General features: G+C 46.1%; 1 protein-coding gene across 1 annotated transcript in view; it reads right to left on the minus strand.

The window, feature by feature from the left end:
• Window positions 1-3,697: 3,697 nt before the first annotated feature.
• Window positions 3,698-13,286, minus strand: part of L3MBTL1 (L3MBTL histone methyl-lysine binding protein 1) — a 62,673-nt gene continuing 53,084 nt past the window's right edge. The window contains exons 20-22 of the mRNA XM_036751680.1: window positions 10,140-10,246; window positions 9,525-9,587; window positions 3,698-4,408 (exon numbers count right to left, since the gene is read on the minus strand). Of these exons, the coding sequence (XP_036607575.1) occupies window positions 4,274-4,408; window positions 9,525-9,587; window positions 10,140-10,246 (305 nt within the window). The 3' untranslated portion in view covers window positions 3,698-4,273. The remainder of the gene's footprint in view (window positions 4,409-9,524; window positions 9,588-10,139; window positions 10,247-13,286) is intronic.

Consider the following 13,286-nt stretch of genomic DNA (forward strand, 5'->3'; position numbering starts at 1 on the left):
ATAGCTGAATTTTCTCCCCTCCTGTGATTTTTCTTCCAAAGTGTTTGACATTGATGCAGAAAGTATGGATGCTTCCAGGTTTGGAGAGGCGAGGGCCTCTTCCTCCAAGAGGCCCCGGCCCCTCTTACTTTCTCCACAACCAAACAGCACAAGTCTTTGCTGGCAGATTCAACCCTCCGTGGAAACACAGACTGTGTTAGCACCTCACCTAGGGATCCTGGAGAGGATAACCTAGCACCGGTCATTTTGCCTCAAGGCAGGAGGTGAAAGGGCATTTCTCTCCGTTTAACAGAGAGGCATAACTAGAAAAAATGATGCCAGGTGCAAGAACCAGGATGAGAGGAGGGTCAGTCAGCCTTCTTGCCCTCTTTGCAGCAGTGTGGCCTTGACAAAGCTCAACCCTATCACCCCAGAGGACTTGCAAGGCATACCCTTCTGGATGAGTCACCGGCCTTCCCGTGCTGGGTTCTGAGGTCTCTCTTCACTTTGGAGCAGTAATGCAGAGGCAATGGGCTATGAGTGATTCAGCTGGCACAAGCTCCAGACAGCTGAACTCAGAGAAGTGGGGGTGAGGTGGGGTGGGGTGGGGTGGAGAGCAGGCAGGACAGTGACAGAACAAGACACCCTCCCCCCCAAGGCACCAAACTGCCTCATTAACAGGGGAGTAGCTTCACCACCAAAGAGGAAACCCCAGAAGCCGGGGCTCCTGCCAGGTCTTATAAGTCCCAAGTCACTCTGGGCAAGCAGTTGCAGCTGGTTGTCCAGCCCCCCTCACCCCATCCCAAAATGCCTTTGGCTTTAGAATCCCTGGTCAGGATAAGCAGTAGTCGCTGTAGCACCATAGACAAAGACAACAAACGGCAAGTTCTCATCCTTCTGAGGGAGCGATGCAGGTGGCACCAGGATACCCTTTCCCACAGTTCCCTAGGACCTGACCCCCTCCTCTCTTCCCCAAGAAAGGCTCCTCTGTGACTCCAGAGGTCCCATTCCCAACCCCCCACCCTATGCATCCACAAGGATGTCCTTCTACTTCTGCTTGGCTCTCTGCAGCTTGCAGACTGAGGGCCCGAGGGCCTCTCATTTCAACTTCCCCAGCTTCAGGTGAACCCCAGCAGGGCTCTACCTTGGCGGGGTGAGGGGGTGGAAATGGGCAGTGCTTTGGGTTTGTCTGTCTTTGTTTTGTTTTGAAAGAAAAAAAATCAAATTGTAATAGCCCTTAACTTTCTCCCTAAGTCCTGACCTTGTCCTGGGCAAATGGCCTTTCAGGTCAGCACCTATGGTCAGGGCTCCCTACACCCCAAGACATCCCCCAGCTCCACATGCTTATAGCAGCTTTTCCATACCACACACTTAACCACAATACCCCCTCACACATGACACCCCCACGCTCACATAGCTCTCTCGCTGGTTTTATACCTTTTCTTCCATACCACACACAGACACAACACCCTCTCCATTCCCACCACATAACTCTCAGAAATTCATACCCACAGGCTCACGTACCCCTCCATATCACCCTCCTTGCCCCTTCCCTATACGCTATCCGTTTTCATAATACATATTTCCTCATATCCTTCATATTCCATATAGCCATACAACCCTGTGTCAGCGTTATCACACACACTTCATATCCCTACAAAGGCCACACTCACACTCTATACAGATAATATTGCTGTCACTTTATATGCTCACATACCTCTCCACACACACAGAGAACACTCAGCCAATGTGTTCACAACATGCAGCTAGACATGACTTCACAGATGCTGCAGATGGGTCCCCTACACAGAGATATCACACCCCCCAAGTCATACCCCCATCTCTCCCATGTTTACATTATACACAATTTCATCCACTCACATACTTCCCTTACACACACAACTCCTTCTCCCACCCCAACATGCTCACAACACACAGACAACCACATCCACTCTCCCTCTGGTTCACTTCATCCAGGCTTTACTCTCCTCTAAAATGACACATTCAACATGTTTATAGAGTGGAGCCTGAGCAGATCCAGGGGCCAGAGCAGAGCCGGTCTGCTTAAGCTGGGGCTGGGGTAGCTTGGGTTCTTGCCACTGAGTGGGGCAGATAACTGATCTACCTGATGCCCAGCCTCTTCCCACTGAGCCACTGGCTGCAGACTGTAGCCTGCAACCCAGCAGAGCCAAGGCTGGTACTCTAGGGACAGATTTATACTTTATGGACTTGTGTTTGCCTTTGTTCTTCTTGGAGGCTAACTCAGTGGACCCCCAAAAGAAGGAAAAAAATGATGTCCTCCCCTGCCCTCCCCACATAGTACAAGGTAGGTAAACACAGGGCTTCCTCTGGTCAGGGGTCTGCTTCCCTTGGCAAAGAGTTCCCAGTCACTGAAGTACTCAGGATGGAGACCACAAGGAGGGCCCATGGTAAGGATCTGGACCCAAGAGAATCTTTCTTGCCCACATTCTCAAAATTCCTCACCAGTAAGGCTGGAAACAAAGGAATCCCACCATCCCAGCTCAGTCCCCTTCTCAGGAAGAGTCGGTGCCATCTGGGTCGAAGGGCAGGTTTGGCAGTGACTGCTCAGGGCCAGGGGTCCCTCTCCTGTCCCCACTCCCTCACCCCAAAGCAGAGGTGAGCTAGGGTCCCAGGAGTCCCCACCCCTTGTAGGAAACAGTTTGGCAGTGGCAGAGAGGAAGGACAGTTATGAGAAAGGGACAGATGCCAGAGAACTCATTAAAAAAGATAGAAAAGTTCGCCTACATGCGCCCCCATACACACACAGTCACAGCCTCCCCCCACCCCCAACATCTCTTCTTTTTAAAAATTTCTCATGAAGAGCAAGCAGCAAACATGTAAATGACAGGTCAGAAGTGACCCCACATATTCAGTAGTAAAGAGTCAAAATGTGACATTTCCATGGGAAGCCTAACATGAGTTTGACCCACACACCAAAGTGGATTGTAGACATGTAGCAGTGAAGACAGGTTGCTGGTGTTCCATGATGAGAGTGCCCGTCCCCATCCTTGGGGGGCAGGGAGGGGCAGCGATTGCAGAAATGGGAACCTGACCCTTCCCCTGGCCCCACGAGCTGCTCAGGGATTTAGTAGAGATTGTCCTGCAAGAGCTAGGCCAACCTCTCTCTCACTAGCAGTCGCTCCCAAGCTCCTTTGCTTGGGGGTGGTGGGGCGGTGGGGACTTTAGCCAATGAGAAGAGAGCACGTTGGAAAAGCAAAGGAGTGGTCTAAAAAAATTATCCAAACCTTTGTTTGCCTTGAAAGAGACCTTAGACTGTCTCCCAAACCCTGGGGCTGGGACCTTGGCACTGGAGTTTGGAACATCATATAGCCCAGGGTTGGTGCTCAAGGCATGTTCAAAGAAGGCATCTTGGCTCAAATTCTGACCTCCTCAGCAATGGGGAGGAAGGCAATGAGGGATTTGCCACAGATCCTCTAAAAACAAGTCTCCCTGTGGATTAGAATATCAGAAGGGAAAAAAAGAGGAGTTGGGTCAGGCCTGGGTGGGCTCTACCAGCAGAGGTGGCCTTGCCCAGGGAGCCAGGCCTGTGGTCAGGCAGGGTCACCAATGACAGAAAAGGAGCTGGGGCCTTTGCTAAGGCTGAAGGAGAAGAAGGAAGCTGTAGTAAATGGGTGGGTCAACTGAAGAGAATAAGAAATCTGACAAGGAGGGAAAAGTGGGTGAAGACTTGAGAAAAAATTATGTCAGAAGAAAATGCTTCCTCTTGGATGCTTCCCATTCTGCCAAGCTCCTAAAGCTTTTGAAAAGTTGCTTTTGACTGCTCTGAAAAAGTCCAGTTGCCGAAAAAGAAAGTCCATGGGGGAGTTATTGAGGAGATTTGAGGGACCATGTGATTACAGCCACTCCAGGTATTCCCTGGTCAGCAGTCCTGTCCCTACCTCCCCCAGCACCCAATAACATCCACAACAATTTTAGAATGTGTGGGCACAGAGCTGGACCCAAGATATCGGGCTAGCTTGGAAGGAAGGCCTATCTCCGGTCCATGCTCTGCCTTTGCCAGAACCTCAGGAGAAAACTCGGCTTCTGGAGCTGGGGACTGCATTTTCTCCAAAGTCCCTCCATTCCCACTCCCTAAGGACCACCCCCAGAAACATGGAGACCAAACTTGGGATGGAAACAGACGAGACTCCCAACAGGGAGAGGCAAGACAGAGAGAGGATGGGGATGCAGGTTTGGGGAGCCGGGGCCAAAAGGAGATGTCAGCAGGAAGGGGAGGACCCCGATGATTGGGAGTCCTGACCCAGGGGAACAGTCACTTTAAGGTATCATCGGCATTTCTGAACATGAGAATGGCATTATAGATCTTCAGGGCTGGGCCCAGCTTGATACACATGATCTTCACGATGTCCGCCTGTGTCAGCAAAAGGAAGGCCTCGCCATCAATCTTCTGGGGTTGGGAGGATGGGGAGCGGAAAAGGTGGTGAGGAGGGAAGGAAAGAGGACAGAAAGGAAAAGGGGAAGCAGGAGAGAGAGATAGAAAAGGGAAGACAAGGGGGGAAGGGGAGCAAGAAAGGAGGAAAGAGAAGAGAGAAGGGAAAGGAGAAAAGGATGATCAGGAGAGAGAGAAAAGGAGGAACAAGGAAGGGAAAAGAGATGAGGAGATGAGAGAAAAGAGAGGGAAAGAGAAAAGAAGAGATGAAAAGAACAAGAAGAAAGAGAAGGGAAAGGGAGACAGAGGAGAGGGGAGAAAAGGGGGGAACAGGGAGGGTGAAAGAAAAAGGAGAAGAGTAGGGAGAAAGAAAAGGGAGGAAAGAGGAAGATGAGAGTGAGGGAGAAAGGAATAAAGGAAGAGGGATCAAGAGATAGGGACAGAGAAGGAAAGAGAGATATAGTGGCTTCTCTCTATAAACACACAGGCATTTGCACAGGCACTGATGGTTTAGGTACAAAATGTCTTTGGATTCCATAAAAATATCTAAGGTTGGAACATTGGATTCTCTGATTTAAAAAAAGAAATCACAATGAGCCTATGATTTTCTTCCCCCTTAGGAACACTCACCAAAAAACTTCCTAATGAGGAAGATGTTTAAGCAGTGGAAAATCAGGGCTTGCTGAAACTAGCTGAAAGGTATGAACAGTCCAAGCTTCCAAGCATAACCTCACCTCCTGGTAAGCTCATGGAATGGATCAAGGAACTCCCTTGATCATTCCCCTTTGCATATACAGCTTGGTAGCTACTGACTGATAGAACAAGGACAGGAGTGGTTGGTGCTGAGGGAGAGATGATGGGGAGCTAGGTCTTAAGGATAGAAAGATAAAAGCCAGAAGGGTTGTTTGTGACTCAGGGGAGCTGAGTCTGTTATGGGGGGCATGGGAGAAAAAAAGGGTTAGGCTAGATGAGTTCTTGGATCATTTCCAGCTCTAAAGCTAAGATCTTATCAAAGTCCTGGGGACTATGTGGAGAGAGTATCAAGGGAGCTGTTGGTCCCGATGGGAAGTTAAATGAAGATCAACTTCCCCTGCTCCCACCTCTGGCCCCATGAACTTCCCTTCTTACAGGGGCGGTTGAGAACAAAGGGACCTTTTGGGGTGGGGAGCGGGGGGGGGGAGGGGGGGAGGGGCGAGGGGAGGTTGCTTGGACCTGAGAGTTTCCTCTTTGTTTATTATGGTCTCTCTAATTGCTTTTCTTGCTGGCCCTCTTAATTCTGAGAGTGACCTTACTTACAGATATGGAATGTCCCAAATATCTTTAAGCTTTGATGGTTTAAATAGCGTTAGTTATTAAACAGGAATATTAAATAGTACCTAAAGGCTTAAATAGTATTAGTTATTGAATAGGAATATTAAGTAGTATCTAATAGCTTATTAAATAGGAATATTAAATAATATCAAAAGCTTTAACAGCATTAGTTATTAAATAAGAATATTAAATAGTACCTAACAGCTTAAATAGTATTAGTTATTAAATAGCAATATTAAGTAGTATCTAATAGCTTATTAAATAGGAATATTAAATAGTATCTAAAAGCTTTAACAGTATTGATTATTAAATAGGAATATTAAATAATACCTAGTCGCTTATTAAATAGGAATATTAAATAGCATTTAAAAGACTTAATAGTATTATTAAATAGGAATATGAAATAGTATATAATAGCTTATTAAATAGGAATATTAAATAGTACTTAATTGCTTTAAAAGTATTGATTATTAAATAGAAATATTAAATAGTAGTTAATAGCTTAAACTAACTAGTTAGGGAATATCCTATACACAAAGGAGGTTGATCAAAGGAGTTTCCTGATCCATTAGATGAGATTACTCAGGAGGTGAAACTCTGCTTGGAAGCTTGGATTGTTTATATCTTTCCTTTTTTCTTTTAAAAGTGTATTTCTTTTCATTTTTTAAAAAAATTGTATTTCTTTTCTTTCTTTTTTTAAGCACTATGATTTCCCTGTCTCTTTTTTCATTAAGCTCCAGGAGCAGAATTGGGGTCTCAAGCATCAGTCTGCATCTCCCCCAAGTGCTTAGAGAGAGCAGGTTCCATGCATTAGTAGCTACTAAACAAATGACAACTGAGTTGTTACTGAATTCATCCCTAAAGGTGAGGAGACTAGTCTTCCTAGTAGGAAACAGTGATCGCATCATAGCATGGTAGCAGGGAGGTAAAGGAACTCGGGGACCAGAGATGCACCCAAGACTTAGGAAATTTGAGTTTTAAACAGTCAGGAAAAAAATAGAGACATGATCCCAGGGCTAAGGTCGAAACCATGCTGCAATGAGATATACTGGTGGTGAGAAAGCCCATGCCTACCCTTCCAAATGAAAGTAAAGCAAGAGTTGCATCTCCCCCTCTCCCCTTTTCCCACCCCTTCAGCCACAGAAACACAGTGACTGGCCTCCACAAAGTTGGCCAGAGACTTTAAAAAGGAATATAGCTTATGGGAGTTTCTAAAAGGGAAATTTTGATCGTACAGCAGCAAACAGTTACATCACAGAAGACAAAGGGGAAGCCTCTAAAGAAACCAACATAGGGAACTCTCTGATGGGCTCATGTTAAAAGGATGTATACAAAACATGAAAGAAGTAGCCCATAACTAAGGATAAGTACAGTATGGTAGAGTGAGCCATTGTGTGTGAGAATAGTATTACAAAGTCTAGGGTGGGCTGATGCCAAGAATAAGAGAAGGACCTTTTAAAGCAATGCCGAAGACAAGAAGTAGAAAGTCTGCCCCTTGGATTTATTTACGATTTTAACTCATGACAGAGAAAAGAATGAACCAGGTAACTCCTCTTCTGCTCCCATCATCTCTAGCAACGAGAATGGGCTTCATATTTGAAAGGGCAAGACAAACAAAGTCAAGGAGGAATTTCATGACACCTAAGATATTGAACGTTAGATTGTAAACTCCTTGTGGGCAGGGACTATCTTTTGCCTCCTTTTGTATCCCCAGCTGCTTAGAACTGTGCCTGGCACATAGCAGGCACTTAATAAGTGTTTATTGATTGAACAGATAATAAGAGAGTCCCTACTCCATTTACATTAGATTAGGTCAGGTCTCCAGGCCCAGATGAATCACAACCCAGGCTATTTGAAAGAACTTTCTGATATAATCCCCCCAACTATTGCCAATTTTGAGAAATTATGGAGACCAAAAGAAGCCCCGGAAGACTAGAGACTGGCAAATGTCTTTTCAAAAGGGGAACAGGATGGATCCTAGAAACTACAGAGCAATTAGCTAGCAAGATATTAAATAACAAAATTGAAAAATGGAACATCAAGCAGATGGTTTATAAATATTTTTTAAATGCAGTGAACACTAGGCGATAATGTTAGTTCACTCTAAATAAGTCATGTTAAACTAACCTCCTCTCCTTTTTGTGGGGGGGATAGGTTTTTCCTGGGAGTAGGTCAGGGGAATGTTACAAGCTTCATGTGTCTTGATATTACTAAAGCATTTGGTGGAGGCTCCTATGATATCCTCAAGGATGAGGTGGTAAAATAAGAATAAGGATGATAATATTATAAGGTGGTTGAATAACTGTACCCAAAGCACGTAGATGAATGGCTGAGTATCCTCTGGAGAGAGCAGGTGCCAGTGGGGCTTCCATCCGTGGTCTTACCATGTTGAATGTTTTTACCAACGACTTGGATGAAGACACGGAAGATTTTCTTACCAAAGCTGCAGATGGATAGCTAAGACCATTGATGATAAGAACAAGATTCAAAGTAATCCGGGGAAATCAACAAATTGAATATATTCTAACTAATCGATTGCCCAAATAGAGGAATGGGGTGGGGATGGTCCTGGGGAGATGATGACAGCTCAGGTGAGAAAGATGTGGGAGTTTTTAATATATAACGCAAGTCCAATATGAAACCACAGCGAAATTAATGCAGCTGCTAAAAAAAAAGGTCAAAATTAGGCTACATTGGGTAAAAGTCTATTGCCCAGAATAAAGGAAGTAAGAATCCCACCATGCTCTGCACTGGTCAGATCACATCTAAAACGCAGTACGTTCAGTTCTGTTGTCAGTTCTAAGGACTCCTTCTATAGGAGAGACATGGACAAATTAGGGGGTGACCACAGGAATGAGGCCTAATGAGGAGGAGAAGTCTGGAATGCTATCATAGGAATAACTGAAGAACTGGTTATGTATAGCCTGGTGAAGAGAAGATTTAGGGGAGATAGAATAAGTATCTTCAAATATTTGAAGGGTTGTCAATGTGGAAGATAAAACATGTTTATTCTGTGTTCAACCAGAAGCAAACCTCGGAACAATGAGCAGAAGTTACAGGGAAGTAGATTTCATCTCAACCTAAGAAAGGCCTTCCTAAAGAGTGAAAGCAGTTCTGGAACAGAATGGACTGTCTCATGAGGTAATGAGAGTCCCACCACTGGAGGTATGCAAGCAGAAGTCAATCAGCCTTCTACACTGTTTTGAGTAGTTAGACTAGATGGCCCTTGAGGTCCTTTGCAATCTCCAGAGTTTGAATTAATATTCATGAATTAGAGATTGCTTTCTACTTCTACTTTAAATGACAACTATTTATTAGATCAAATAAGGCCCTGCCTCTTGATTTTAAATGCCATGTTTGGGTAAACCTTTATGCTGTGTACTGTTATGCCTGTGAAATTTTAGAAACATTTATTCTGATTGCCACTTCAGACCAATGCTGGTTAGTTCAAATAAACAAAGGCCTAGACTGACAACAGGAAAATAAATAGAGCCTGAATTAACGCCATGAGTGTTCATTATTGTTCTTCCCAAACTCTAGACAGCACAGAGAGGCCGTTGCTGTCTCTCTGAGAGTTTTACCATTGTCCTTTATATAGCCAATGCCTCATTCTTCCCCAGGATGCGGATTATTAGTAAGATATAGAAACTGAGGACCATGGGGAGCCGGGGCCTCTGATGGGACAGGACTCTCTGAGGTCTGGCTTCCAAACCCGAGGCTGCTCCAGCCTGCCCTCTGCAGCAGCTAGCATGTACACCTGCCCTCCCTGACCCCTCTAACTTCAACAGCAGCCTCCCCATCGCTTTAACTGGGCCTTCCTTACCTCATCTCTGAAGAGTTTAGCTTGTTCATCACAACCCGTCAGAATCTGAACAAAGCTGAAGACCTTGGAAATCAGGGAAGGGAATATTGATAAAAAGGAAGCAGAGGGAAGAGGAAGAGATGGGAAGTAAGAAGGTAGAATAAACAGGCCAGAAATGCCCCCTGGTTAGGTAGCCAGAGGTTTCCTGTGCCCAAAGCCACCAGATGAAGCTGATCCCAGGCAGGATCTGGGAATGCTATATTTGGTGACTGCTCCAGCAAGTCAAGGTAAGAAGTGGGGCCCTTGGACCTGAGGGCCCCTAATGGGAGAATTCCCCCCACCCTTGCTGGGCTGGACCGGCAGCTCCTCTCCTTCTCCCCCACTAAAAAGCCCCCAGTGGGCTTGTCAAAGGACCGAAAATTGAGGGCCACGCCTGAACAATTAAGAGTCAGAATATGGGCTGGGTGATCCTGCAATTAGGACTTGTCACCCACTTTGCTGGACCAGTCTCAGGGAGGGAAGACCTAGAGTTGGTAGGGGGCATTCAGGACCCCTCTGCCAAGTTCTTTCATTAGTGGGGTGTGGAGGCAGGTGGGAGGAGGCTTCCTCTCCCCAGACCCAGCCGTGTCCTCCTACCTCCTCGATGGTCCATTTGGTCACTGATGCCGCGTTGACACTTGCTATCCCCGGCAGAAGTTTGCAGTGCTGCTCCCAGCATGTGGACAAAGGTCGACCAGGGTGAGCTGGCAAGGCCGACATGAAGAAGGATTGGTGCATGTTGTCGGGGGGCAAAGCTGGAAACCAAATGCAAAGCCTGACAGACAAATGGGGAGGGGCGCTTGGCCCCCTCTGAGCAGTGCATGATGCTCCTGAAGGGCATCAAAAGCCAGCAGAGAAGTTGAGTCTGGGGGAGGAGGCATGCTTGGAAAGGAATGGGGAGCAGGGGTTGCTACGTCTGGTTCACCCCATGGGTCAACCCAAGACAGGTCACATTCGAGATGAGTAAATACATGTTCCTGATTCCTAAAAGCTGAAGGCCTCCCACTTTGTCCCTGACACAGGGCATCCACAGCCTCAGACTTAAGTGGGTCCATCCTTAGCCTTCTCCAAAGGCTGATCCTGATCCCCATGACAATGAAAGCATACAGGTGAAGGCACTTGGACATCCTACGTAGCTTTATCGTCGGCAGCTTTGTGAAGGAGGCTGACTAATAATCAATTATCGATTCTTAATTATTCTTCCTATCCTTCCATGTTATACTTTGATGTACTGGCGTGAGTGCATCAGGGTGAGTGCTCCACATTGACGGGGCAAGGTGAAGCACTGGACCTGAAGTCAAGAAAACCTGGGTTCGATTCCTGCTTCAGGCCCTTCTGAGCCGGGAAGTCACTTAGTCTTTCTGGGCCTCAGTTTCTTCATCTCTAAAATGAGGCCACTGGACTAAATGACCTTGAAGGTACCTTGTAGCTCTAAATAAGCTCCCAGCAATGATGACGGTGGCGACCCCTTCCTGCCTTCCCATCCCACCTTGTGTGTGATTTCCCAGCCGTGCCCCACATCCTCTCACAGAATCCCCATGGGGGCGCTGTTTGACACAACGGGGGTTATCCTCCAAGTTTCTTGACTTTGTGCGGATGTAAACGGATGCGTGTGGTTTTCGCACCGAGCACCCAAATGAAGCGAGTGGTGTTTGGCCACAGCAACTTAAAATGGGGCTGTGGGGCTTACTCAAGGTCACACAGGTTGTGATCAGGCTGGAAATGGGGGGGGGGGGAAGCACAGAGGAAAAGCATTTATTAAGCACCTGCTGTGTGCTAAGTATTATCTCATTGATGAGATATTTGTTTTATTGATCCTCATAACAACCCTGGGAGGTAGGTGCTATTATTATCATCCCCATTGAGGTTAAATGACTTGCCCTGGGTCACACAGCTAGTAAGTATCTGAGGTTGGATCTGAACTCAGGTCTTCCTGACTCCAGGACCAGTGCTCCACTGGGCCACCGAGCTGCCTTAGAAGAACCCAGATCATTGGACTTGTGATCCAGAAACACCACACTGCTTCTCAACAATTGGAGGCGGCTTTTCTGGTGCTCTCTCTTCTCTTTCAGTTAATAATTTTTTTGGGGGGGGGGGTGAGGCAATAGGGTTAAGTGACTTGCCCAGGGTCACACAGCTAGCGTCAAGTGTCTGAGGCCACACGTCCTCCTGACTCCAGGGCCGGTGCTCTACTCACTGTACCACCCAGCTGCCCCAATAAATTTTTTTAAATAAAAAGAAGACAGGGCTTAAATGTTTGAGTACCACCTTCTACATAAAGCCTTTCCTAATCCCCCAACTGCCAATGCTCTCCCTCCCAGACTACCTTGCATTCACACTAGATATTTACGCTGTTTGTGCATTCCAAAAATCTTAGTGCAGTTTTAATAACTAACAGCTTGAAGCCATTAAGAGTTTAAAACTGGACTATGACTGTCGCTCTGCTCTGTACTTATTCTGCATATGCTCAGCTACGTGCTGTGGCCTCTGTAGTTAGCATCCGAGTACCTGGAGAGTAAGGTTTGTTGCATTCTTTGTAATTTTTACTCCTAGCACCTAACACAGTGCCTGGTGAGTAGGAGCTGCTTAACAAACACCAGGCACTTAATACTTGTTCATTGTTGGTTGATGGAGAGAAGCCTGTATTCCACACCTTACTCTGATCCACCAAACTCCCTCTTCCAAGAGAACGGTCGTTATAAGGGCTTGTCGTGCGCCCAGACCTGTGCTAAACATCTTAAGATCCATTTTGTGTAAACACTTGAGCCCCTGCTACGTCCTCAGCAATCTAACAGTCATTTAATCAGCACCTGCTGGATGCTCAGCATTGCGCTAGGCATTCCCTATCTACGGTGTGCCCCGCACCGTGCTCCAAATTTATTTGGGGCCCGTGGTGTGCTTATAAGTGTAGAGACAGCACTGCCTTAACATCAAGAAGGCCTGGGGTCACATTCCCCTCTGACACTTATTCACTGGGTATGAAGCTGGGCGAGTTATTTAATTTTCATATGTCTCCATGCACCCGTCTGGGATTTCTCCGCTAAGCCACAGGCAGTTGCAGCCTGCTGTTGGTGAGTTACAATGGGGGTTCTTTAAACCTTCACGCATTCCCGTCCCATGTGCCCAGGACTGTGTTAAAGGCTGGGGCGGAGAATAACTAGCCCATATCAGTGCCAGCCAAGACTAACCATCCCTTCCCAGAGCCTCTCTGGGAGACAGTGTGGTACAGTGGAGAGAACGTTGGAGTCGGAGTCAGTGTCAAATACTGGTTCTGTCATTTACTTTCTGTGTAACTCAGGCAAGTCATGTCCACCCTCTGGGCCTCGGTATCCCCACCTGCAAAATAAAGGTGTTGGACTTGATGACCGTTAAAAGCTCCTTTTCATCTCTAAATCTGAAATCTCCCTTTCCCCTCATTCTTCTCGCCTTTATTCTACTTCCTGTTTCTCCTCTAACTAGCTAAAGAACTGAACTATCTTTTATTATTTATAATTTTTATTTTACTTACAATTGATATTTTTTATTATTTATTACAGGCCTTATTCTCTGAACTGTGTTTTATGTTTAGTGTTAAGTTAAAAAAATGATGCCTAGAATACCTCATTTTTAAAAAAAATATCAAAATCAAGTGGCTTTTAAATGTATGAGTCTCAGTTGATTTTTAAAAAATTTTATTTTTTGGAGGCAATTGGAGTTAAGTGTCCAGGGTCACACAGCTAGTAAGTACCTGAGGTCACATTTGAA

Source organism: Trichosurus vulpecula, chromosome 3 (assembly GCF_011100635.1).
Source record: "Trichosurus vulpecula isolate mTriVul1 chromosome 3, mTriVul1.pri, whole genome shotgun sequence".
NCBI classification, from domain to species: Eukaryota; Metazoa; Chordata; class Mammalia; order Diprotodontia; family Phalangeridae; genus Trichosurus; species Trichosurus vulpecula.